We start from the raw sequence: 21,090 nt of genomic DNA, 5'->3' as shown, positions 1-21,090 counted from the left end.
CCTGGCATGGCAGGGGGCTTGGAACTGGCTGCTCCTTGTGGTGCCTTCCAACCCTGACTGATTCTATGATTCTCTGAAAATGGAATGCAGTGCTTAAGCTGTGGCCTCACCTCTCCATCGCCTCTCTTCAGCCAAGGGTCTCTCTGCTTGCAGGGACATTGCTGTGAGGAACATTCTGGTGGCCTCCCCAGACTGTGTGAAGCTGGGAGACTTTGGGCTCTCCAGGTACATTGAGGATGAGGAGTACTACAAAGGTAAGACCTGCATAGAATCATAGAATCAAGCAGGTTGGAAGAGACCTCCAAGATCATCCAGTCCAACCTAGCACCCAGCCCTATCCAATCAACCAGACCATGGCACTAAGTGCCTCAGCCAGGCTTTGCTTGAAGACCCCCAGGGACGGTGCCTCCACCACCTCCCTGGGCAGCCCATTCCAATGCCAATCACTCTCTCTGTGAAGAACTTCTTCCTGACATCCAGCCTATACCTACCCTGGCACAACTTGAGACTGTGTCCCCTTGTTCTATTGCTGGTTACCTGGGAAAAGAGGCCACCCCCCCACCTGGCTACAATGCCCCTTCAGGTAGTTGTAGACAGTAATAAGATCACCCCTGAGCCTCCTCTTCTCCAGGCTAAACAGGCCCAGCTCCCTCAGCCTCTCCTCATAGGATTTGTGTTCCAGGCCCCTCACCAGCTTCGTTGCCCTTCTCTGGACATGTTCCAGCACCTCAACATCCTTCTTGAATTGAGGGGCCCAGACCTGGACACAGCACTCAAGGTGTGGCCTGAGCAGTGCTGAGTCCAGGGGAAGAATAACCTCCCTTGTCCTACTGGCCACACTGTTCCTGATGCAGGCCAGGATGCCATTGGCTCTCTTAGCCACCTGGGCACACTGCTGGCATGGTAGGGTTGGGGCTTGCTTCAACCCTGCGAGCGCAGAGACCGTGCTGAGACCTCTGTGCCCTGCCCTGCTCTGCCCTGCCTGTGACAGGGCTGCTCTATTTGCCCTGCAATGAGCTTGGCCACAATCTTCTCTCTCCCTGCAGCATCCATCACCCGTCTGCCCATCAAGTGGATGTCACCTGAGTCCATCAACTTCCGCCGCTTCACGACGGCCAGCGACGTCTGGATGTTCGGTGCGTGCTGGGATGGGCTCAGAGCAGGGTCCTGGGCATCAGCCACCTCCTGAGGCATCATCTTAATGCTCAGGCACAAATCCTGCTCTGGAGCTGGGAGCTTATCCCAGCCTTGTCCCTCAGGAAAGGACTCCTGGGGCAGAGCTTCTTCTCATTCAACCATAGGTTAGGTGCCTGCTTCTCCTCCAGGGAATGCAGGATGCTTGAGAGGCTGAGTTAAAGTCTGCCCCCAGCCAACATCCATCCCCTCGCCTGTCAGCTCATCCCCATGGCCTCCCGTGCTCATCTGTTGGTCTGTCCCATCAGCAACCAGTAGCTGGTCCCCTTGAAACTCCCCAAGAGAGCAATTCGACCTTTCCTCTGCATTTTTCACCCAGGGACCAGCAAGGTGGAGCAGCCAAGTGACCTGGTGTCACACCACAAAGGGCGGCACTGCCACCCTGTCCCCCAAAACCCACCCAAGGGCATGATCCCCGAGCCCCAGCGTCAGCTGAGGTTGCTCCTGTTGCTTGCACAGCTGTGTGTATGTGGGAGATCCTCAGCTATGGCAAGCAGCCTTTCTTCTGGCTGGAGAACAAGGATGTGATTGGGGTCCTGGAGAGAGGTGACCGCCTGCCCAAGCCTGAGCTCTGCCCACCTGTGCTCTACACCCTCATGACACGCTGCTGGGACTATGACCCCAGCGAAAGGCCCAAGTTCAAGGACTTGGTTTGTAGCTTGAGGTGAGTCGTGATGGTGGGCAGGGAGAGTCTGTGGTTTGATGGAGGAGTGAGCAAGAAGGGGAAGGAGAAGAATAAACCATGAGAGTGGTGAGAGGCTGGACTGGGTTGCCCAGGGAGGAGGTTGAGGCTGGAGGTGTTTAAGGCCAGGCTGTGTGCAGCCTGCTCTAGGGTAGGGTGTCCCTGGGCATGGCAGGGGGGTTGGAACTGGCTGCTCCTTGTGGTCCCTTCCAACCCTGACTGATTCTGTGATTCTAAACCCAAGCAAGATTTTGGGTCTGGAGGTTTCTGCCCAAGTCTGATTTCAAAGGACCGTTTGAATCACAGAGTCATTAAATCATGGAATGGTTTAGGTGGGAAGGGACCTTTCAAGGTCATCTAGTCCAAACCCCATGCAGTCAGCAGGAACATCTTCAACTAGACCAGGTTGCTCAGAGCCCCATCCAGCCTAACCTGGAAGAGTTCCAGGGCTGGGGCATTAATCACTTCTCTAGGCAGCCTGAGCCAGTGTCTCACCACCTGTGGCATAAACCATTTCTTCTTTCTGTCTATTTGAGCTCATTTGAGGCCACCTGTCCCTGGGGTGGTAGTGGTGTTTCTAGTGTGCTTTGCTTCCAGAGAAGGAGTCTTGTAGGGGGATCCTGACTCCACATCTCATTGAGGCCAGCCATGGTGATGCTGTGACCATATTCTGTCCTCTGCTTCCTATTTCTTGCCTGGTTCAGGAACAGTGTGGCCAGGGACAAGGGAGGTTATTCTGCCTCTGGACTCAGCTCTGTTCAGGCCACAGCTTGAGTGCTGTGTCCAGTTCTGGGCTCCTCAATTCAAGAGAGATGTTGAGGTGCTGGAAGGTGTCCAGAGAAGGGCAAGGAAGGTGGTGAGGGGCCTGGAGCAGAGCCCTGTGAGGAGAGGCTGAGGGAGCTGGGGGTGTGCAGCCTGCAGAAGAGGAGTGTATAGGGTTAAGGAGGCTCAGGGCTGACCTCATTGCTGTCTGCAGCTCCCTGAAGGGAGGCTGTAGCCAGGTGGGGTTGGGCTCTTCTGCCAGGCAAGCAGCAAGAGAAGAAGGGGGCAGAGTGTCAAGTTGTGTCAGGGGAGGTCTAGGCTGGATGTTGTTAGGAAGTTGTTGTCAGAGAGAGTGATTGGCATTGGAATGGGCTGCCCAGGGAGGTGGTGGAGTCTCTGTGGCTGGAGGTGTTGAAGCCAAGCCTGGCTGAGGCACTTAGTGCCATGGTCTGGGTTGCTTGGGCAGGGCTGGGTGCTAGGTTGGACTGGCTGAGCTTGGAGGTCTCTTCCAACCTGCTTGATTCTATGATTCCATGATTCCTCTTCTCTTCCCACCCCTCCCTGCCCCTTTATTTTTCCCGTGGTCCATCCAGCTCAAGCATCCCCACTTTCTGGGGTGTGGGAGACATGAGAGTGCTCCCTCCCATGGCTGTCACCCTCCATCTCCCCCTGCAGTGACATTTACCTGATGGAGAAGGAGCTGGCCAAGGATCAGGAGAGGAACAACCGCCATCGGCCTCCCAAGATCATGGAGCCAGTGTCCTTCCAGGAGCCACCTCCGAAGGTGAGGAGAGGGCAGAGCCTGTGCAGGCAGGTTCATCTGCCTGCCTCGACCTGCCAAGGGGTGCAACAGAAGTGAGACCTCCCTGAGCTCTCTCACTCACCATACATTCCTTCCTCCTCCACTCCTGGCAGCCCAGCAGACCCAAGTACAAGCCACCACCCCAGAACAACCTCCTGGCTCCCAAGCTGCAGTTTCAGGTAAGGTTGGACAACCAAAGAGTCTCACAGGGACATGAGCAAGGGGGTCAGCATCATCAGAAGGTCCTGCCTGAATCTCAAACCTGGGGCTTTTGGGGCTCTGAGGTGCCCTATGCCACCACCAAGTACCTCCTCTCACCTTGACAGCAGGACCTTGCACTGCTCAGAGTTCAGCCTTGACTTCACCCCTTGGAGCTGGCAGAGAGACTTCTGGCCTAGGGAGGGGGAGTTAGCACCCATGGCTAAAAGGAGAGGAGATCTGATCTCTCTCGTGTTAACTGGGCTGAGTTTGGGTGCTCTGCAGGTCACACATCACCTCTCCAAGGTCTGGTGCTGCACCTTGGAGCATCAGGATGAAATCCTCAACAGCAAATCAAGAAACCCTCAGGAGTGACATTTTGAGGGCAGATTCAGACTCAAGATGAGGAAGAAATTGTTTACACTGAGGGTGGTGGCCTAAGGTTGCCTACAGAGGTGTTAGATGACTCCATCTCAGGAAGCATTCCAGGTCAGGTTAAATGGGGCTCTGAGCAACCTGCTGTAGTTGAAGTTGTGTCCAGTTCTGGGCTCCTCAATTCAAGAGAGATGTTGAGGTGCTGGAAGGTGTCCAGAGAAGGGCAAGGAAGCTGGTGAGGGGTCTGGAGCACAGTCCTGTGAGGAGAGGCTGAGGGAGCTGAGGGTGTGCAGCCTGCAGCAGAGGAGGCTCAGGGCAGAGCTCATTGCTGTCTGCAACTGCCTGAAGGGAGGCTGTAGCCAGGTGGGGTTGGGCTCTTCTGCCAGACAACCAGCAAGAGAAGAAAGGGACAGAGTGTCAAGTTGTGTCAGGGGAGGTCTAGGCTGGATGTTGTTAGGAAGTTGTTGTCAGAGAGAGTGATTGGCATTGGAATGGGCTGCCCAGGGAGGTGGTGGAGTCTCTGTGCCTGGAGGTGTTGAAGCCAAGCCTGGCTGAGGCACTTAGTGCCATGGTCTGGTTGCTTGGTCAGGGCTGGGTGCTAGGTTGGACTGGCTGAGCTTGGAGGTCTCTTCCAACCTGCTTGATTCTATGATTTGATTCTATGATATGGTTGGGGTTGGACTCGATGATCTCCTTGGATCTCTCCCAGCCCCTAACACCCTGTGATCCTGTGATTTTATGCTTCTATGATTCTAAGATCTCCCTGCTGACCGCAGGGGGGTTGGACTAGATGACCAGAAAAGGTCCCTTCCAACTCAAACCTTTCTGTGAGTCTATCATTCTGTTTTGGGTGCTCTCTTGAGGCTGGATAGGGTTCAGACAGCATGAGGGAATCTCAAGCCCATAGTCAAGGAAGAACCAAGCAGGCAGGAAGGTCTCAATCCTGCTGCACAGATGAGGGCAGAGGCTGCTCCTGGCGTGGCGTGAAGGTCGCTCTCCCCCCTGTTGTCTGCTCTGTGCTTCTGTCTGCACTAACCACTCCCCTGTGGCCTTGTTTTGTGCCTGCATCACCCCACTGCCCGGCCTTCCCTGCCCTCCCCCCTCACCTAGGTGCCCGAGGGCCTGTGTGCCAGCTCTCCCACGCTCACCAGCCCCATGGAGTACCAGTCTCCAGCCAGCTCCCTGCACACCCCGCCGCTCAACCGCCACAACGTCTTCAAGCGCCACAGCATGAGGGTAAGAGAGGGCTTCCTCCATCCAGAGGGTAGCCTGGGCCTGGCTGCCCTCATCAAACACCTGGTAGGAGGCAAAGTCTGGGTGGGAAGGATGCTAACTGCACCGTGCTCTGCTCTCTGCTGCTTCAAGCTCAGTGTTGCTCCCCAGCCAACTGTAGGAGGGCCAAATCCTGTCCCACCCCATGGGTGCTATTTATGAAGGGTTCTGAGATGTCTCCAAACCACCAGTGTGGGGGTGGACAAGCAATTGGCATGGTGTCCCCAAAAGCAGTCAGGAGTCAGCTTCTCACACTGAAATGGCTGTAATGATTTGCCTCATCAAGGACCTGGTAGGAGGCAAAGCCTGGGTGGGAGGGATGCTAACTGCACCATGCTCTGTTCTCTGCTGCTGCCTCTGCTGCTTCAAGCTCAGTGTTGCTCCCCACCCAACTGCAGGAAGGCCAAATCCTATCCCACCCCATGGGTGCTGTTTATGAAGGGTTCTGAGATGTCTCCAAACCACCAGCATGGTGGTGGACAAGCAGCTGGCACAGTGTCCCCAAAAGCAGGGCAGGAGACAGGTGGCTTCTGCTCTTGGAGGCTTTGGACCAGCTCCTCACACTGAAATGGCAGTGGTGATTGACAACCCTGAGCTTGGTTACCTCAGCCCCAAGGGTGGAGCTGGGTGTTTTTGGGGTGCATCCTGTGAGGCTGTGCCCCTTGTGCTGGCACAGCTTTGTTGCCATGTGTGCCTGCAGCAGGAGGACGATCAGCTGCTCCCCAGGGTGGCCCACGCCTGCTGCATGTGGAAGGTGCTGAGGTGTGGGGCCAGGTGGTGGTTTCTTCTCTCTGTCGGAAACTCAAATGCTCCCCCAAATTCAGCTTGGACATTGATGGCTGCTGAGGTCTCTGGAGCATGACTTGCATGCATGGAGCGGGGCTTAGGGCTCCTGTGCCAAAACCAGAGGCTCTCTGGCTCCTGCCTGCCCTCTCACTGCCCATTCCACGCACCAGGAGGAAGACTTCCTCCGTCCCAGCAGCCGAGAGGAGGCACAGAAGCTCTGGGAGATTGAGAGGCTCAAGATGCAGCAGGTCCTGGACAAGCAGCAGAAGCAGATGGTGGAGGACTACCAGTGGCTGCGGCAGGAGGAGAAGTCCCTGGTGAGTGGCGGTCGCGGAGGGGATTCTGCTGCGGAGGGAATTGGTGCGAGAGGATGCTCTGTAAAATGATATCATTTATTAACTTCAATGTTCTGAGCTCTCCCCACCCCCAACCACTCCATTTTAATATTAGGATTTGTTCTTACACGGTTATGGAAGACATCCTAGGAACAGCATCCAAGAGAAACCTGTTAGTAACCAGCAAACATTCAAACTGGAAACAGAGAGAGGAGTTTCCCCGCGGTCAAATGCCACTTGGGGTCAATATGCTGCTTGCCCAGTAGGTGGGCCCAAGCTCTTTCTGCTCTATGGCAGAAGGCAATAGAGAATTACAGAGGCATTAAAGCATTGACTCACAGATTTGCCATTGGAATGGGCTGCCCAGGGAGGTGGTGGAGTCACCGTGCCTGGAGGTGTTCAGGAAAAGCCTGGCTGAGGCACTTAGTGCCATGGTATGGTTGACTGGCCAGGGCTGGGTGCTAGGTTGGACTGGCTGAGCTTGGAGGTCTCTTCCAACCTGCTTGGTTCTATGATTCTATGAATTATCAATCACCCTCCATGGCTACGTCACAGCCTATAGACATGTTCAATCTTCAGGGGGCTCTGCCCGTGGAGTTGGAGGCTGGAATCCTCCTGGCTTCAGGGCAAAGGATGCAATCTCTGACCTTGTTGTCCTGGCTTCTTCTGGATGATCTGTATATATGTCCAGGGACGTGTATTTCATGAGTCTCCTGGGAAAATTCCCTTTTTCCTCTCTTGTTCCTTTTCTTTTTGCCCCCTTGTTCCTTTTCTCCACCCTCTCTCCCCCTCCTCATGCCTCTCACAAAGCTTCTCCTCCTTTGCAGGACCCAACGGTGTTTATGAACAACAACCTCCCTCCGGTGAGTGGTGCTAGCCCCAGAGAAACCATGCTGGGGTATATTTGGGTGCAGAAGGTCCTTGTTGTGAGGCTGCCCAGAGATCTTCATTTGCTTTGGCCTGGACAGGTGATAAATAGAATGGTTTAGGCTGGAATAGATCTTTTAAGATCGTTGAATCCAACTCTTAACCCTGCACTGCCAGGTCACCACTAAACCGTGTCCTTCAGCACCACAGCTACAGGTGGTTTAGCAATCCCTCCAGGGATGGTGACACCACCACTGCCCTGGGCAGCCTGTCCAGAGCTTGACATCCCTTTTGGGAAAGAAATTGTTCCTCATGTCCTCCCCTGGTGCAACTTGAAGCCATTTCCTCTTGTCCTGTCACTTCTTGCTTGGGAGAACAGACCAACTCCCACCTGGCTCCAACCTCCTTTCAGGGAGTTGCAGAGAGTGGAGAGGGTCTCCCCCTGAGCCTCCTTCTCTCCAGGTTGAACAATCCCAATTCCTTCAGCTGCTCCTCACAAGATTTGTGCTCTTGGCCCCTTTACTTCTGTGCATGGCCTTTGCATTAGGATGATTAGCCTGGAAATGTTAATGAGGTGGTGCAGAGTTCTGGGTAGGTGATGGTGGTGGCTTTCTCCTTCTTCATCGCCTCCATCCTGGACTTTCTGCCTCTCATTCCTGTTTCTTCTCCCTGCAGCTGCTCCCGGAGAAGGAGACTGATTACAGTGAGTGTCCCTGGCTGCAGGGGGCATGGGGCTGCCTGTGACCCCAGACCAGCTGCAAGGAGCCTCGGGGCTAATCCCTCCCTGCTTTGAGATCCCTCCATGACAAAAATCTCATATGATGGGGAGCAGCTTTGTCTGCCCTGGGCAGGAGGGTCTGATTGTCCTGGGCATGGGGGTTCAAGGGGGCCTGACCCTGTGGGGAGGTGGCACAGCTGGGGTGGGACACACTGCTGCAGGGTGGTGTGGGCTGTGGTCTGGATCCTGGGCATCTTGCAGCATGTCCACATGTCTGTGGGAGCAGCTGGAGTGACTCTCTTCCCTCTCCCTTACTGACGGTGTAGCAGAGTTCACAGGACCCCCCCAGAAGCCTCCAAGGCTTGGAGCACAGGTAAGACCACCTGGATTGAGCCAACATGGTTCTGGTCCCCAGTCTTGTTCCTTCTCTTCTGCCTCTGTCACTCCTCTGCTTCTGACTCCTCCAAACCTCAAAGGGGTCAGACGGACCCAGCAGCAGCATGAACGGGAGGTGGATGGGCCTGGCCAAGGTTCCCCTTGAGTGTTGGTTCTTCTCTCCTTGCCCCAGCTGATGCCATTGTGTCCCCATTCCCCAGCAGTCCATCCACCCGGCCCCGACCGCCAACCTGGACCGCAGCAATGACCTGGTGTACAGCAACGTCATGGAGCTGGTGCGGGCTGTGCTGCAGCTGAAGAACGAGATCAGCCTCCTGCCCCCAGAGGGCTACATCCTGGTGGTGAAGGTAGGGAAGGGATGGCACCAGGATTTCCGTGGGGAAGTCAGCAAGCACCCTTCTCAGCAAGGGCTTATATGTGTAGCACGGAGCATTTCCAGCATTCCCTGCTCCTCTCTTGTGTCCTTGGCTCAATGAGGGGAGCACTACCTACCAGCCCTTCTCCTCCCTTGTGTCCTTGGCTCAGTGGTGGGAGCACTGCCAGCCAGCCCTTCTCCTCCCTTGTGTCCTTGGCTCAATGAGGGGAGCACTGCCAGCCAGCCCTTCTCCTCCCTTGTGTCCTTGGCTCAATGAGGGGAGCACTCCCAACCAGCCCTTCTCCTCCCTTGTGTCCTTGGCTCAATGATGGGAGCACTACCAACCAGCCCTTCTCCTCCCTTGTGTCCTTGGCTCAATGAGGGGAGCACTGCCAACCAGCCCTTCTCCTCCCTTGTGTCCTTGGCTCAATGAGGGGAGCACTGCCAGCCAGCCCTTCTCCTCCCTTGTGTCCTTGGCTCAATGAGGGGAGCACTGCCAGCCAGCCCTTCTCCTCCCTTGTGTCCTTGGCTCAATGAGGGGAGCACTCCCAACCAGCCCTTCTCCTCCCTTGTGTCCTTGGCTCAATGATGGGAGCACTACCAACCAGCCCTTCTCCTCCCTTGTGTCCTTGGCTCAATGAGGGGAGCACTGCCAACCAGCCCTTCTCCTCCCTTGTGTCCTTGGCTCAATGAGGGGAGCACTGCCAACCAGTCCTTCTCCTCTCTTGTGTCCTTGGCTCAATGAGGGGAGCACTCCCAACCAGCCCTTCTCCTCCCTTGTGTCCTTGGCTCAGTGGTGGGAGCACTCCCAACCAGCCCTTCTCCTCCCTTGTGTCCTTGGCTCAATGAGGGGAGCACTGCCAACCAGCCCTTCTCCTCCCTTGTGTCCTTGGCTCAATGAGGGGAGCACTGCCAGCCAGCCCTTCTCCTCTCTTGTATCCTTGGCTCAATGATGGGAGCACTACCAACCAGCCCTTCTCCTCCCTTGTGTCCTTGGCTCAATGAGGGGAGCACTGCCAGCCAGCCCTTCTCCTCTCTTGTGTCCTTGGCTCAATGAGGGGAGCACTGCCAACCAGCCCTTCTCCACTCTTGTGTCCTTGGCTCAGTGAAGGGAGCACTGCCAACCAGCCCTTCTCCACTCTTGTGTCCTTGGCTCAGTGATGGGAGCACTGCCAACCAGCCCTTCTCCTCCCTTGTGTCCTTGGCTCAATGAGGGGAGCACTGCCAACCAGCCCTTCTCCTCTCTTGTGTCCTTGGCTCAATGAGGGGAGCACTGCCAACCAGCCCTTCTCCTCTCTTGTGTCCTTGGCTCAATGATGGGAGCACTGTCAACCAGCCCTTCTCCTCTCTTGTGTCCTTGGCTCAATGATGGGAGCACTGCCAACCAGCCCTTCTCCTCTGTTGGGTCCTTGGCTCAATGATGGGAGCACTGCCAACCAGCCCTTCTCCTCCCTTGAGTCCTTGGCTCAATGAGGGGAGCACTGCCAGCCAGCCCTTCTCTTTTGAATCCTTGGCTCAATGAGGGGAGCACTGCCAGCCAGCCCTTCTCCTCCCTTGTGTCCTTGGCTCAATGAGGGGAGCACTGCCAGCCAGCCCTTCTCCTCTCTTGTGTCCTTGGCTCAATGAGGGGAGCACTGCCAGCCAGCCCTTCTCCTCTTTTGGGTCCTTGGCTCAATGAGGGGAGCACTGCCAACCAGCCCTTCTCCACTCTTGTGTCCTTGGCTCAATGAGAGGAGCATTTCCAGCACTGGCTTGTTCCTCTGTTGGGTCCCTGGGGCTTCCAACACTCCCTGCTTTCCCGTTTGCTCCTTGAATCCACAATGGGAGAGTATCCTACCATGCCCCTGTCCTGAATGGGATCCTTGACTGCATGACCCAAACTTTTCCCATTCACAACTTCCCCGTGCCCATACCTGGCTCCATGCTCACCCTGCTGCCCTCCCTTCAGAACGTGGGCCTGTCCCTGCGGAAGCTGATCGGCAGCGTCGACGAGATCCTGCCTGTCCTGCCTGCTGCCTCCCGCACTGAGGTAGGAGCAAGGAGGAGGGAAGAGGGTTTGACACAGGCTTGGGTGCTGGTGGCACCTCTCTCCCTAACCCCTGCTTATCATGGTCAGATCGAGGGGACCCAGAAGCTGCTCAACAAGGACTTGGCCGACCTGATCAACAAGATGCGCCTGGCCCAGCAGAACGCCGTCACCTCGCTCAGCGAGGACTGCAAGCGGCAGATGCTTACAGCCTCCCACACCTTGGCTGTGGACGCTAAGAACCTCCTGGATGCCGTGGATCAAGCCAAGATCCAGGCCAACCTGGTGAAGCTGTGCTTGGAGTGAGGTTGGGGGTGGAGAGAAGGAAGGAGGAGAAAAGGTGGGGAAGGAGAGGAGGGGAGGGACCACCGCGCTTCAGCTGGTGGAGATGGGAGGAGAGCGTTGCGGAGGAGCTGGCTTTTGTGTGTCTCCTGTGGCCTCGCTGCCCTGCCCTCCCTGTCCCCCTCCTCCTGCAGCTGCTCGTGTCTTTAGCATTGTCTTGTCAGTCTTCTGAAGAAGGGAGGCATCTCGTGACTGGGAAGGACTGGGGGGGACCTGGCTGTCCCCAGGGGAGGCTGAAGATGCCTCTGACTCAAGCAGCCAGGTCCGCGTGTTCATCTCTCGGCCCCGCCGAGGCCGGCCGGCTGTGGGTGGCATGTCATGACGGGGACCTGGACCCCACTCCTCAGGGACATGGCAGCTCGGGGTGGCTGGCATCCCCGGGGGTCCCTAGAGGCCACCAGAGAGGTGGCCAGAGGGCCTGTTTGAGTTTCCTTGTACATTGCACAGAAGAGTTTATTTAACGTTGGGAAGCAGGTCCACGCGCAGTGGTGGAGCCGGTTCCAGCACCCATGGCTGGAGGACGCCAAGCCCCAGGCTTGAAGAAGGCAGGGAGGGACGAGACCTCGTGGACCTCAGCCTTTGGTGGCACAAACCAGCAGAATGGTGTCTGTCCCAGCTGAGTTTTTCTCCCAGCTGCTCTGTGTAAGCCACAACAGCCAACCAAATCTCCGCTGGGGCTTTGTGCTTTGGAGTTGGAAACCCTACGGCTCAGGCTTTACCCCAGCGTCGTCCCACAGCATTGTTCCTTCTGGCTGAGATAAACCATGCACAAAGTCCTGCTGTGTCCATGCTTACCTGTCACCTCTCTACCACGGGGACAAGTTTCCTGGTCACCAGAAGCTTCATAGAAAGAGTTCAGGGTCATGCTGGTCAGACCTCCCTGGCTGTCTGGGTGAACCTGGTCCACATCCCCCCTGGAGCCACATTTCTCTCCCACAGAGCCCACAGTCTATATGAAGGTCCTGGATTCCACTTGCTCACACCCCAAGTCCTGGTAGAGGATCTTCAGATCTCTGCTTTTCAATGACTTGGCACCTCTATGTCTTGAGACCTACAGTCTCAAGTTGTGCCAGGGGAGGTCTAGGCTGGATGTTAGGAGGAAGTTGTTGTCAGAGAGAGTGATTGGCATTGGAATGGGCTGCCCAGGGAGGTGGTGGAGTCTCTGTGCCTGGAGGTGTTGAAGCCAAGCCTGGCTGAGGCACTTAGTGCCATGGTCTGGTTGCTTGGCCAGGGCTGTGTGCTAGGTTGGACTGGCTGAGCTTGGAGGTCTCTTCCAACCTGGTTGATTCCATCATTCTTTCTTGGAGTGAGAGACCAATGGAATCCTGTTCACAGGGAAGCTAGGAATGAAAAGCTGATTTGCAGCACTCAGCAGAGCTAGGTGGTTTGGGATCTGATGTAGGCTGGAGAGAATGATTTGCTTAGGAAGGACCTCAGCAGTACAGGTTCTGCCCTTGCCAGCTCAGTCCACCAGCCTTAGAACTCATCCCAGTGGGTTATAAAGGGTCTGCACCCGGGCTGGGCCTTGTAGAGTAGAGAGACCCTCAGCTGAATGAGCAGGGACCTCCATCCCACAACCATCCTCCTCCTGCATAGACCACCCAAAGCAATATTGCTTGTCCCAGGGCATGCATGATCACACCAGCCTGTGGTCCTGAGCACCCTGCAGGCAGGATGCATCCTAAAGCAGCTCCAAGGTCCCATCTTCTTGCTCAGCATGTCAGAGTCACAACCAGATGCAGCTGTTGGGTTTTGGGTATGGCTTGGAGGCAGCTGTCTCTCCTAGATGCCTCCAGCCTGCACTTGGGCAATGAAAGAGCTGTACCATACCATTCTGAAATCCCTGATGGCTGTGGCCACCCTGGGCAGGCTGGCAAGAAGCCCTCCCTTCCCACCACCCCCAGGTCACCCATCAGCACAGCCCTTGCTTCACCCTGCATTTCCCATCCAACAGTTCTCTGTGGCTGCAACTGTGTCCTCTCAGGGAGAAGCAAGGGTCCAGCTGGATGTGGGCACCACCGTGCCCACTCTCCAGGCAGGAGGGATCGTGTGTCACCCATTGTCCTCACCACAGCCTGGCCTGGCCTCTAGATCATCCCTGCCAAGTAGGGTGGGAGGAAGAGCCCCACAGTGCCCAGCAAGCAGACCATGATGAACATCCAGAGGAAGATGCGGTCGATCACCATAGCCACATACTTCCAGTCCTCCTTCACCTGCCAAACAGAGAAGAGCTGTGAGCATAGGCAGACCTCATTTGTGAGGACCTTTGGGGTTAGGAGACCACCTGGGATTTCCTTGCCTCAGGGCAAGAAGATGATCTGTATCTTGGGAAATCCCTAGAGGAACCCTCAACTGACCCTGTGGACTGGGCATCTCCCAAGAGGTGGTCACTGAGCTTCTTCCTGGCTTTGGGTTCTCAGCAACCAGGGAACCAACTGTGAGGGTCCCAGTATTGACACCCCACCCACCCCAACCATGGGGAAATAAGGGGCAGGAGGCAGCACCCATGGTGGAGCACCCAGCTCTGCTCCTCCTCAGGGCAGGAGAGGGACCTCCCACATCCCCACACCTGGAAGGGACAGGAGCTGGAGGAATCCTCAGCTCATCTTGTGGACTGGGTATCTCCCAGGAGGTGGTTGCTTATCTTCTCCCTGGATCTGGGTCCTCAACATCCAGGGAACCAACCGAGGTGCCCAGCACTGACCCTCTTAATGCAGGAATGAGGGACAGGAGGGAGCACTCAGAGTGGGGGACCCCCCCTCAGCCCTCAAGGACACCCACTCACCGAGAAGTCAGTGTCCTCTGCTCGCAAGTGGTCTGCGATGTAGTGGACCCCTTCAAGGGCCTTCAAGATGCTGGGGGACAACATCAGCCTTTGGTCCGAGTCTGCCTCCTCCTCCTCCTTCCCCTTGGGGGACACTCGGGGGGCTGAGCCCCTTGATGCCTTCCCAGCTTGACGCCCACAATTGTAATGGCACTGGGTGGCTTGGCCATGGGGGCCTGCCTGGGACATGTGGCTGGGATATGCCTTCTCCTCTTCCTCTTCTTCTTCTTCCTCCTCCTCCTCCTCCTCCTCTTCATCCTCATCCTCTTCCCACTTATCATCCACATCAGTCTCCAGCCAGCAACGAGAGGTGCTGAGGCTCGTTCCTGGGAGGTCATATTGTCCTGCAGTCCCCTCTGGAGGAGGCAGTGCTGGAGGTCGCTTCATGAAGAGCCAGCGAGGGATGAAGTCAAGGAAGAAGCTACGCACCCAGTGGGGCATGGTGTGGGTGCTGGGGGAGCGGTGGTGGACGTTGAGGACGAACACAGTGATGATGATGGAGAGCGTGACGAAGATCATGGTGAAGAGGAGGTACTCGCCGATGAGGGGGATGACCAGCGAGGTGGAGGGGATGATCTCTGTGATCAGCAGCAGGAAGACAGTGAGGGACAGCAGCACGGAGATGCAGAGGGTGATCTTCTCCCCGCAGTCGGAGGGCAGGTAGAAGACCAGCACAGTCAGGCAGGAGATGAGCAGGCAGGGGATGATGAGGTTGATGGTGTAGAAGAGCGGGAGGCGGCGGATGACGAAGAAGAAGGTGATGTCAGGGTAGATCTCACTGCAGCAGTCGTACTTCTTGGAGGTGTAGGTGCCGATGGCGTTGATGATGGCCCACTCGCCGCTCTCCCAGTAGTCCTTGAGGTCCACGTGGTGATCCATGTTCTCCAGGTCGATCTTAGCCTTGTCGTAGGTCCAGGAGCCGAACTTCATCTTGCAGTTCTGCTGGTCGAAGGGGAAGTAGGTGACGTCGATGCTGCACGAGCTCTTGTAGATGGCAGGCGGCACCCACTTCACCTTCCCGTTGGAGAAGAGGTGGGCCTTGGTCATGTGGGTCACGGCGAACTCCCCGTCAGCACTGCGGGCGTGAGGAGAGATGTGGAGGTCAGAGGAGGAGGCTGCCCCCTGAGAAAGATGGCCAGGAGCTCCCTCAGCACTCAGGACTGGCGTGAGGCTTGATCCAAGGCCATGGCCCCATCGTGTGTCCCCACGTGGTGCTGGGTTCACCCTCCTGGGCATCACCCAGAGTGTGGAGATGGGTGGGGGGATGAGCAGTGGACCTGGAGAGATGCATGCAAGTGGATTTAGATCCTTACCAGGAGAGTGGGGTGCAGGATGGGAAGCCCATGCAGGCTGGCAGCACCAGGGAGCTACTGGGATAGGATGGGAGATGAGATGAGACTGAGATAAGATTGAGATGAGATGAGACTGAGATGAGATTGAGACGAGATTGAGATGAGATGAGACTGAGATGAGATTGAGATGAGATGATACTGAGATGAGACTGAGATGAGATTGAGATGAGATGAGACTGAGATGAGATTGAGATGAGATGAGACTGAGATGAGACTGAGATGAGATTGAGATGAGATGAGATTGAGACAAAATTGAGATGAGACGAGACTCAGATGAGATGAGACTGAGATGAGATTGAGATGAGATTGAGATGAGATGAGACTGAGATGAGACAAGACTGAGGTGATACTGAGATGAGACTGAGATGAGATGAGACTGAGAGGAGATGAGACTGAGAGGAGATTGAGATGAGATTGAGATGAGACAAGACTGAGATGAGATTGAGATGAGATCGAGAGGAGATGAGACTGAGAGGAGATTGAGATGAGACAAGACTGAGATGAGATTGAGATGAGATTGAGATGAGATGAGACTGAGACGAGATTGAGACGAGATTGAGATGAGATTGAGATGAGATTGAGATGAGACAAGACTGAGATGAGATTGAGATGAGATTGAGATGAGATGAGACTGAGACGAGATTGAGATGAGAGAAGACTGAGATGAGATTGAGACGAGATTGAGATGAGATTGAGATGAGATTGAGACTGAGAGGAGATTGAGATGAGATTGAGATGAGACAAGACTGAGATGAGACTCAGATGAGATGAGAATGAGAGGAGATGAGACTGAGAGGAGATTGAGATGAGACAAGACTGAGATGAGACTCAGATGAGATGAGAATGAGAGGAGATGAGACTGAGAGGAGATTGAGATGAGATTGAGATGAGACAAGACTGAGATGAGATTGAGATGAGATTGAGATGAGATGAGACTGAGATGAGACTGAGACGAGATTGAGATGAGACAAGACTGAGATGAGATTGAGAGGAGATTGAGATGAGATGAGACTGAGATGAGACTGAGACGAGATTGAGATGAGACAAGACTGAGATGAGATTGAGAGGAGATTGAGATGAGATTGAGATGAGATTGAGACTGAGAGGAGATTGAGATGAGATTGAGATGAGACGAGACTGAGATGAGATTGAGATGAGATTGAGATGAGATGAGACTGAGATGAGGTTGAGATGAGATTGAGATGAGATGAAGGGATAGGGTGGCTGGGATGAGTTGTAGGGGTGCTGGGCTGGGGGAGCTGGCCCTAGACGTGCCCCATCTTGGCAGCAGCACTCACTTGTTGTAGAGCACAATGTCAGGGATCCAGATCATCTCAGATGGCACCCGGATGGAGGTGACATTGTCAAATTCTGCTGGGTCCCAGCGCAGTTTATAGTCACTCCACTCCTGGAGGGACACACAGGAGGAAGGCCATCAGGTGGCCTTGGGTCCAGTGGGGCCAACCTGTCCATGGCCACCTTCCTCCTCCTCCTTCTGGCAGCATCCCCCAAAGGAACAGCACCATGAGGATGCCACCAAAGCCTCTCTGTGCCCTTCTTGACAGGCTTCTGCCCTTGCCCAGGAGAGGGAACAAGCTCCTACCTGCTTCAGCCAGACGTTGGTGGTCATCATCTGGTTCTTCTCATCCTGTGGTAGGAAAGAGGGAGAGATGAGAGGGGAGAGAGCCCAAGGGTTTGTCTCATCGGTGCACTGGTCCTCGGACTTCTGCTTTTACTTTCTGCCCTCTGCCTCTGAGTTCAGCTGCTGGAAGAAACTGGTTCCAGAAGCCCAAGGATCCCCCACTGTCGATCACTAGATGGCAGCAAGAAACAGCCGCTTCCAGCCTGCTGCCCTGGGCACACGGATAGATGGACAGATGGAAAAGGGGATAGAAAGTTGGATAGATGGATGAGTAGAGAGATGGACAAATGGACAGGTAGAAAGAGTGCCACTCCGAGAAGGACATTGAGGGGCTGGAGCATGTCCAATGAAGGGCAATGAAGCTGGTCTGGAGCAAAAGGCTTAGGAGGAGTGGCTGATGTAGTTCATTCTGGATAAAAGGAAGATCAGAGGAGACCTTCTCACTCTGTGCAACTTCCTGAGAAGAGGTTGGAGTCAGGTGGGAGTTGGTCTCCTCTCCCAAGGAAGAAGTGGTAAGACAAGAAGAAATGGCCTCAAGTTGTTCCAGGAGAGGTTTAGGTTGGACATCAGGAACAATTTCTTCCTTGAGAGGGCTGTCAAGGCCTGGAACAGGCTGCCTGGGGCAGTGGTGTTGTCCCCATGCCTGGAGGGATTGGAAAGCTGTGTAGATGTGGTGCTGAGGGACATGGTTTAGCAGGGACCTGGCAGTGCTGGGTTAATGGTTGGACTTGATCCTGCAGGTCTCTTCCAACCAGAATGGTTCTATGATAGGTGATAGATGGATGGGTTGATAGGTGGATGGATGGACGAGTGGAGAGGTGGATAAATGAACATGCATGGGAGGAACAAGTGAGAAGTGGATTGGCAGACAAAGCCAAACATGCCCTGGGGCAGGTAGATGGTGGAGAAGGACACGGCAGGGATGGATGCCTGAACTTTTCCTTGGTGTTCTCCTGCTGTCAGACAAAAATATGCCCTTGTGGCTGAGAGGGCCAAAGGGATCCTGGGGTGGATTAAGCAGAGTGTGTCCAGCAGATCGAGGGAGGTTCTCCTCTGCCTCTACTCTGCCCTGCTGAGACCTCATCTTGAATACTGCTTTCAGTGTTGGGGTCCCCAGTTGAAGAGGGACAAGGTTCTGCTGGAGAGGGTCCAGCAGAGGGCTATGAGGATGATGAGGGGACTGCAGCACTGCCTGGTGAGGTGAGGCTGAGGAACCTGGGGCTGTTTAGTCTGGAGCAGAGAAGATTTAAGATTTAATCATAAGATTTAATCTATGTTTATAAACACCTGAGGGCTGGGGGTCCAGAGTGGGGGACAGGCTCTGCTCACTGCTCCCTGGGATAGGACAAGGAGCAATGGGTGTAAGCTGCAGCACAGGAGGTTCCAGCTCAACACAAGGGGGAACTTCTTGACTGGAAGGGTCCCAGAGCACTGGAACAGGTTCCCCAGAGAGGTTGTGGAGTCTCCTTCTCTGGAGCCTTTCCAGGCCTGTCTGGATGTGTTTCTGTGTGACCTGAGCTAGGTTGTGTGGTCCTACTCTGGCAGGGGAGTTTGACTGGATGATCTCCTTGGGTCCCTTCCAACCTCTGATATCCTCTGATCCTGTGAAGAGCAAGGTTTGGGGTGGAAATGAAGGCTGCAGTCCACTACTCCTCACTGGAGGGAGGCAGAATGAGTGTTGTATCACCTGCTGGAGACAGCCAGTGCCTGAACCTTACCCACCAATTATCCCCAGGCTCTCTGCTCTGCCAGACCAGTAGGGCCAACTGGTAAGGCCCAGGTGGGGCTGGGATGCCTACTGCTGAGCCACCCACCACATCAATCAGCTGCGCGATGGAGAGCCCGAACTTCACGATGACCACGTCGGAGGTGTTGGGCACTGGCCGTGACCAGCGGTTGTAGCCAGTGAAGAGGTGCTTGAAGAGACGGTCCTCAGCATGGCTGTGGGGCTGCTGCTGCAGGCAGGAGGCTGTGGGGAGGTGCTGGGGGTGAGAACATGTTGGCACTCCCTTCCACACCCCCTCCACCCCACTCTCCTCTTCCCCGGGAGCGGTGAGTGGTGCAAAGGCAACCTCGAAGAATAGAATCAAGGAATCAGAGAATCAGTCAGAGTTGGAAGGGACCACAAGGAGCAGCCAGTTCCAACCCCCCTGCCATGCCCAGGGACACCCTACCCTAGAGCAGGCTGCACACAGCCTCACACAGCCTGGCCTCAAACACCTCCAGCCATGGGGCCTCAACCACCTCCCTGGGCAACCCACTCCAGCCTCTCACCACTCTCATCACCAACAACTTCCTCCTCACCTCCACTCTCCAGCTCCCCACCTCCAGCTTTGCTCCATTCCCCCCACTCCTGCCACTCCCTCACAGCCTCTAAAGTCCCTCCCCAGCTTTTCTGTAGCCCCTTTCAGATCCTGGAAGGCCACAAGAAGGTCACCTGGGAGCCTCCTCTCCTGCAGCCTGCACAGCCCCAACTCTTTCAGTCTGTGCTCACAGCAGAGCTGCTGCAGCCCTCTCAGCATCCTCCTGGTCCTGCTCTGGACACACTCCAGCATCTCCACAGCCCTCTTGGAATAGAGGCTCCAGAGCTGGATGCAGTACTCCAGGTGGGGTCTCAGCAGAGCACAGCAGAGGGGGAGAATCCCCTCCCTGGCCCTGCTGGCCACACTTCTGCTGCTGCAGCCCAGGCTCTGCTTGGCTTTCTGGGCTGCAAGTGCACACTGCTGGCTCCTGTTGAGCTTCTCCTCCAGCAGCACCCCCCAAGTGCCTCTCCTCAGGGCTGCTCTCCAGCCACTCACTGCCCAGCCTGCATTTGTGCTTGGCATTGCAGAGGAAATGCATGGGGCATAGAAAATCACACTCTTGAGTGGCTGAGGTCCCTCTCCCAGTCCTCTCTCCAGCTGCTTTTACTGATTCTACATGGTTCAGCTTTCTTAAGGTAGAGGCTGAGCTCCTTGAGCTGGAGATGGGGCTGGGGAGGAGGACAATGTTCTTTGCTCTGCCCAGAAATCATTGATGTTGGTCTTTGGTGCTGACAGCTTGTGGTGCATTGCTCAACCCATCCCTGCTCACTGCAGAGCTCCATAAATTTCCACCAGCAAGTCGATGGAGGCCAAAAAAGGGAGGGAAGGAGGGAGTGGGGGAAGGGCTCTGAACAGCCAAGGGCAACCACCCTGCATGGGTGACTGCCTTAAAGAGGGATGGGTATAGGACCCCACAGCATGCTCTGTGCCCCATGCAAGCTCTCCCTGCTGAGCAGCAATCCCAGAAAGGTTCCATTGTTGTTGTATTCTGGGCAGGGATTGAGGGTCTTGGAGGTGCTGGGGGGAGGGCTGGTTGCAAGTGAAGGGACAAACAAGAAGCCCCCAGTTCATGAGAGCTCTTGAGTTGAAGGGGCTGGAAGCAAAATCCATGGGTTTTGCCAACAGGATGGATCTGAGGTCCCAGAGATGCATCTCCTGGAGGGAGATGACCCAGAATGGGCCTAGACCCAGATCCAGAGCAGGTGTTTGGATGATGTTGAGATGTTCTGCAAGGGCACAAACCCCATTGTAGCATGGGGCATGGTGGAGGATGCCATGCAGAGTGGAGACTGGGAATGCTGAGAGACCAGCTGGGGGGGTAAACCAGGAGAGAATTGGTTTTCCATGCACATGCACCACAGCACCCTTGGCCTCCCCTCCCCTCTCCCCAAATTTACCCTCCTTAGAACCCCAGTGGGTGACACCAGGGGAAGCCAGAGCTGCCCTTACCTGCCTGGAAGGTGATGGAGCACCACATGATGAGGGGGATGATGCCATAGGACAGCTGCCCCATTCTGCCTGTATTGGTGTCCCACATGGGCCTTCTTCCTGGAGCAGTTTCCAAAGCTCCTCCAGGATCAATAAGCTGAGATGGTGGTGGGAGAGGAGACTCAGCAGGGAAAGCCACCATAGGAGACCTCCAATGGAGTATCCTGTGTGTCCCCACCAGTAGTAAGTGCTGGAGGAGTCATGGATGGAGCTGGATGTAGGCTGGGAGAAGTTCAGCAGGGCTGGGCCAGGGTGGGTGATGGTTCAGGATGCTCTATCAAGTCACCTGCCCCAGATTTCATTCCTGGAAAGACAGCAGAGGGTGGCACTGTCACCATGATGCCACCACGGCACAGGTCTTGGAGGGGATG

At 55.4% G+C, this 21,090-nt stretch overlaps 2 protein-coding genes across 13 annotated transcripts in view; one reads left to right on the top strand and one right to left on the bottom strand.

The window, feature by feature from the left end:
- The window catches only part of PTK2B (protein tyrosine kinase 2 beta), a 77,266-nt gene extending 65,380 nt beyond the window's left edge, over positions 1-11,886 (top strand). For 7 of the 12 annotated variants that reach the window (XM_064146593.1, XM_064146604.1, XM_064146599.1 and 4 more), the window contains 13 exons: positions 154-254; positions 1,047-1,136; positions 1,654-1,858; positions 3,314-3,422; positions 3,554-3,619; positions 5,124-5,249; positions 6,242-6,388; positions 7,234-7,269; positions 7,949-7,976; positions 8,309-8,364; positions 8,588-8,734; positions 10,691-10,771; positions 10,859-11,886. In XM_064146593.1, coding sequence (XP_064002663.1) covers positions 154-254; positions 1,047-1,136; positions 1,654-1,858; positions 3,314-3,422; positions 3,554-3,619; positions 5,124-5,249; positions 6,242-6,388; positions 7,234-7,269; positions 7,949-7,976; positions 8,309-8,364; positions 8,588-8,734; positions 10,691-10,771; positions 10,859-11,074 — 1,408 coding nt within the window. In that variant the 3' untranslated portion in view covers positions 11,075-11,886. The remainder of the gene's footprint in view (positions 1-153; positions 255-1,046; positions 1,137-1,653; positions 1,859-3,313; positions 3,423-3,553; positions 3,620-5,123; positions 5,250-6,241; positions 6,389-7,233; positions 7,270-7,948; positions 7,977-8,308; positions 8,365-8,587; positions 8,735-10,690; positions 10,772-10,858) is intronic. The other 5 variants (XM_064146598.1, XM_064146597.1, XM_064146596.1 and 2 more) reach the window with 5 other exon arrangements.
- A 914-nt stretch (positions 11,887-12,800) lies between these two features.
- On the bottom strand, positions 12,801-20,744 carry CHRNA2 (cholinergic receptor nicotinic alpha 2 subunit). The gene is made up of 6 exons (XM_064146812.1): positions 20,681-20,744; positions 18,743-18,897; positions 16,890-16,934; positions 16,585-16,694; positions 13,896-15,009; positions 12,801-13,323 (listed from the first exon to the last, which is right to left on the bottom strand). The coding sequence occupies exons 1-6, from the start codon at positions 20,742-20,744 to the stop codon at positions 13,198-13,200; spliced, it is 1,614 nt and encodes a 537-aa protein (XP_064002882.1). The 3' UTR covers positions 12,801-13,197.
- Between the last annotated feature and the right edge of the window lie 346 nt (positions 20,745-21,090).

The sequence above is a fragment of the Pogoniulus pusillus genome, chromosome 7 (assembly GCF_015220805.1).
Source record: "Pogoniulus pusillus isolate bPogPus1 chromosome 7, bPogPus1.pri, whole genome shotgun sequence".
Classification (NCBI taxonomy): Eukaryota; Metazoa; Chordata; class Aves; order Piciformes; family Lybiidae; genus Pogoniulus; species Pogoniulus pusillus.
The sequence above is the reverse complement of the archived record's forward strand: the minus strand, read 5'-3'. Positions and strand labels throughout refer to the sequence as shown.

Excerpts from the sequence above, each read along its gene's own strand:
- CHRNA2 (XM_064146812.1), bottom strand. The coding sequence starts at position 20,744 with ATGGGGCAGCTGTCCTATGGCATCATCCCCCTCATCATGTGGTGCTCC. Across the intron at positions 16,935-18,742 it reads TCGCGCAGCTGATTGATGTG|GATGAGAAGAACCAGATGAT; the intron begins GTGGGTGGCTCA and ends TTCCTACCACAG. Across the intron at positions 16,695-16,889 it reads CCAACGTCTGGCTGAAGCAG|GAGTGGAGTGACTATAAACT; the intron begins GTAGGAGCTTGT and ends GTGTCCCTCCAG.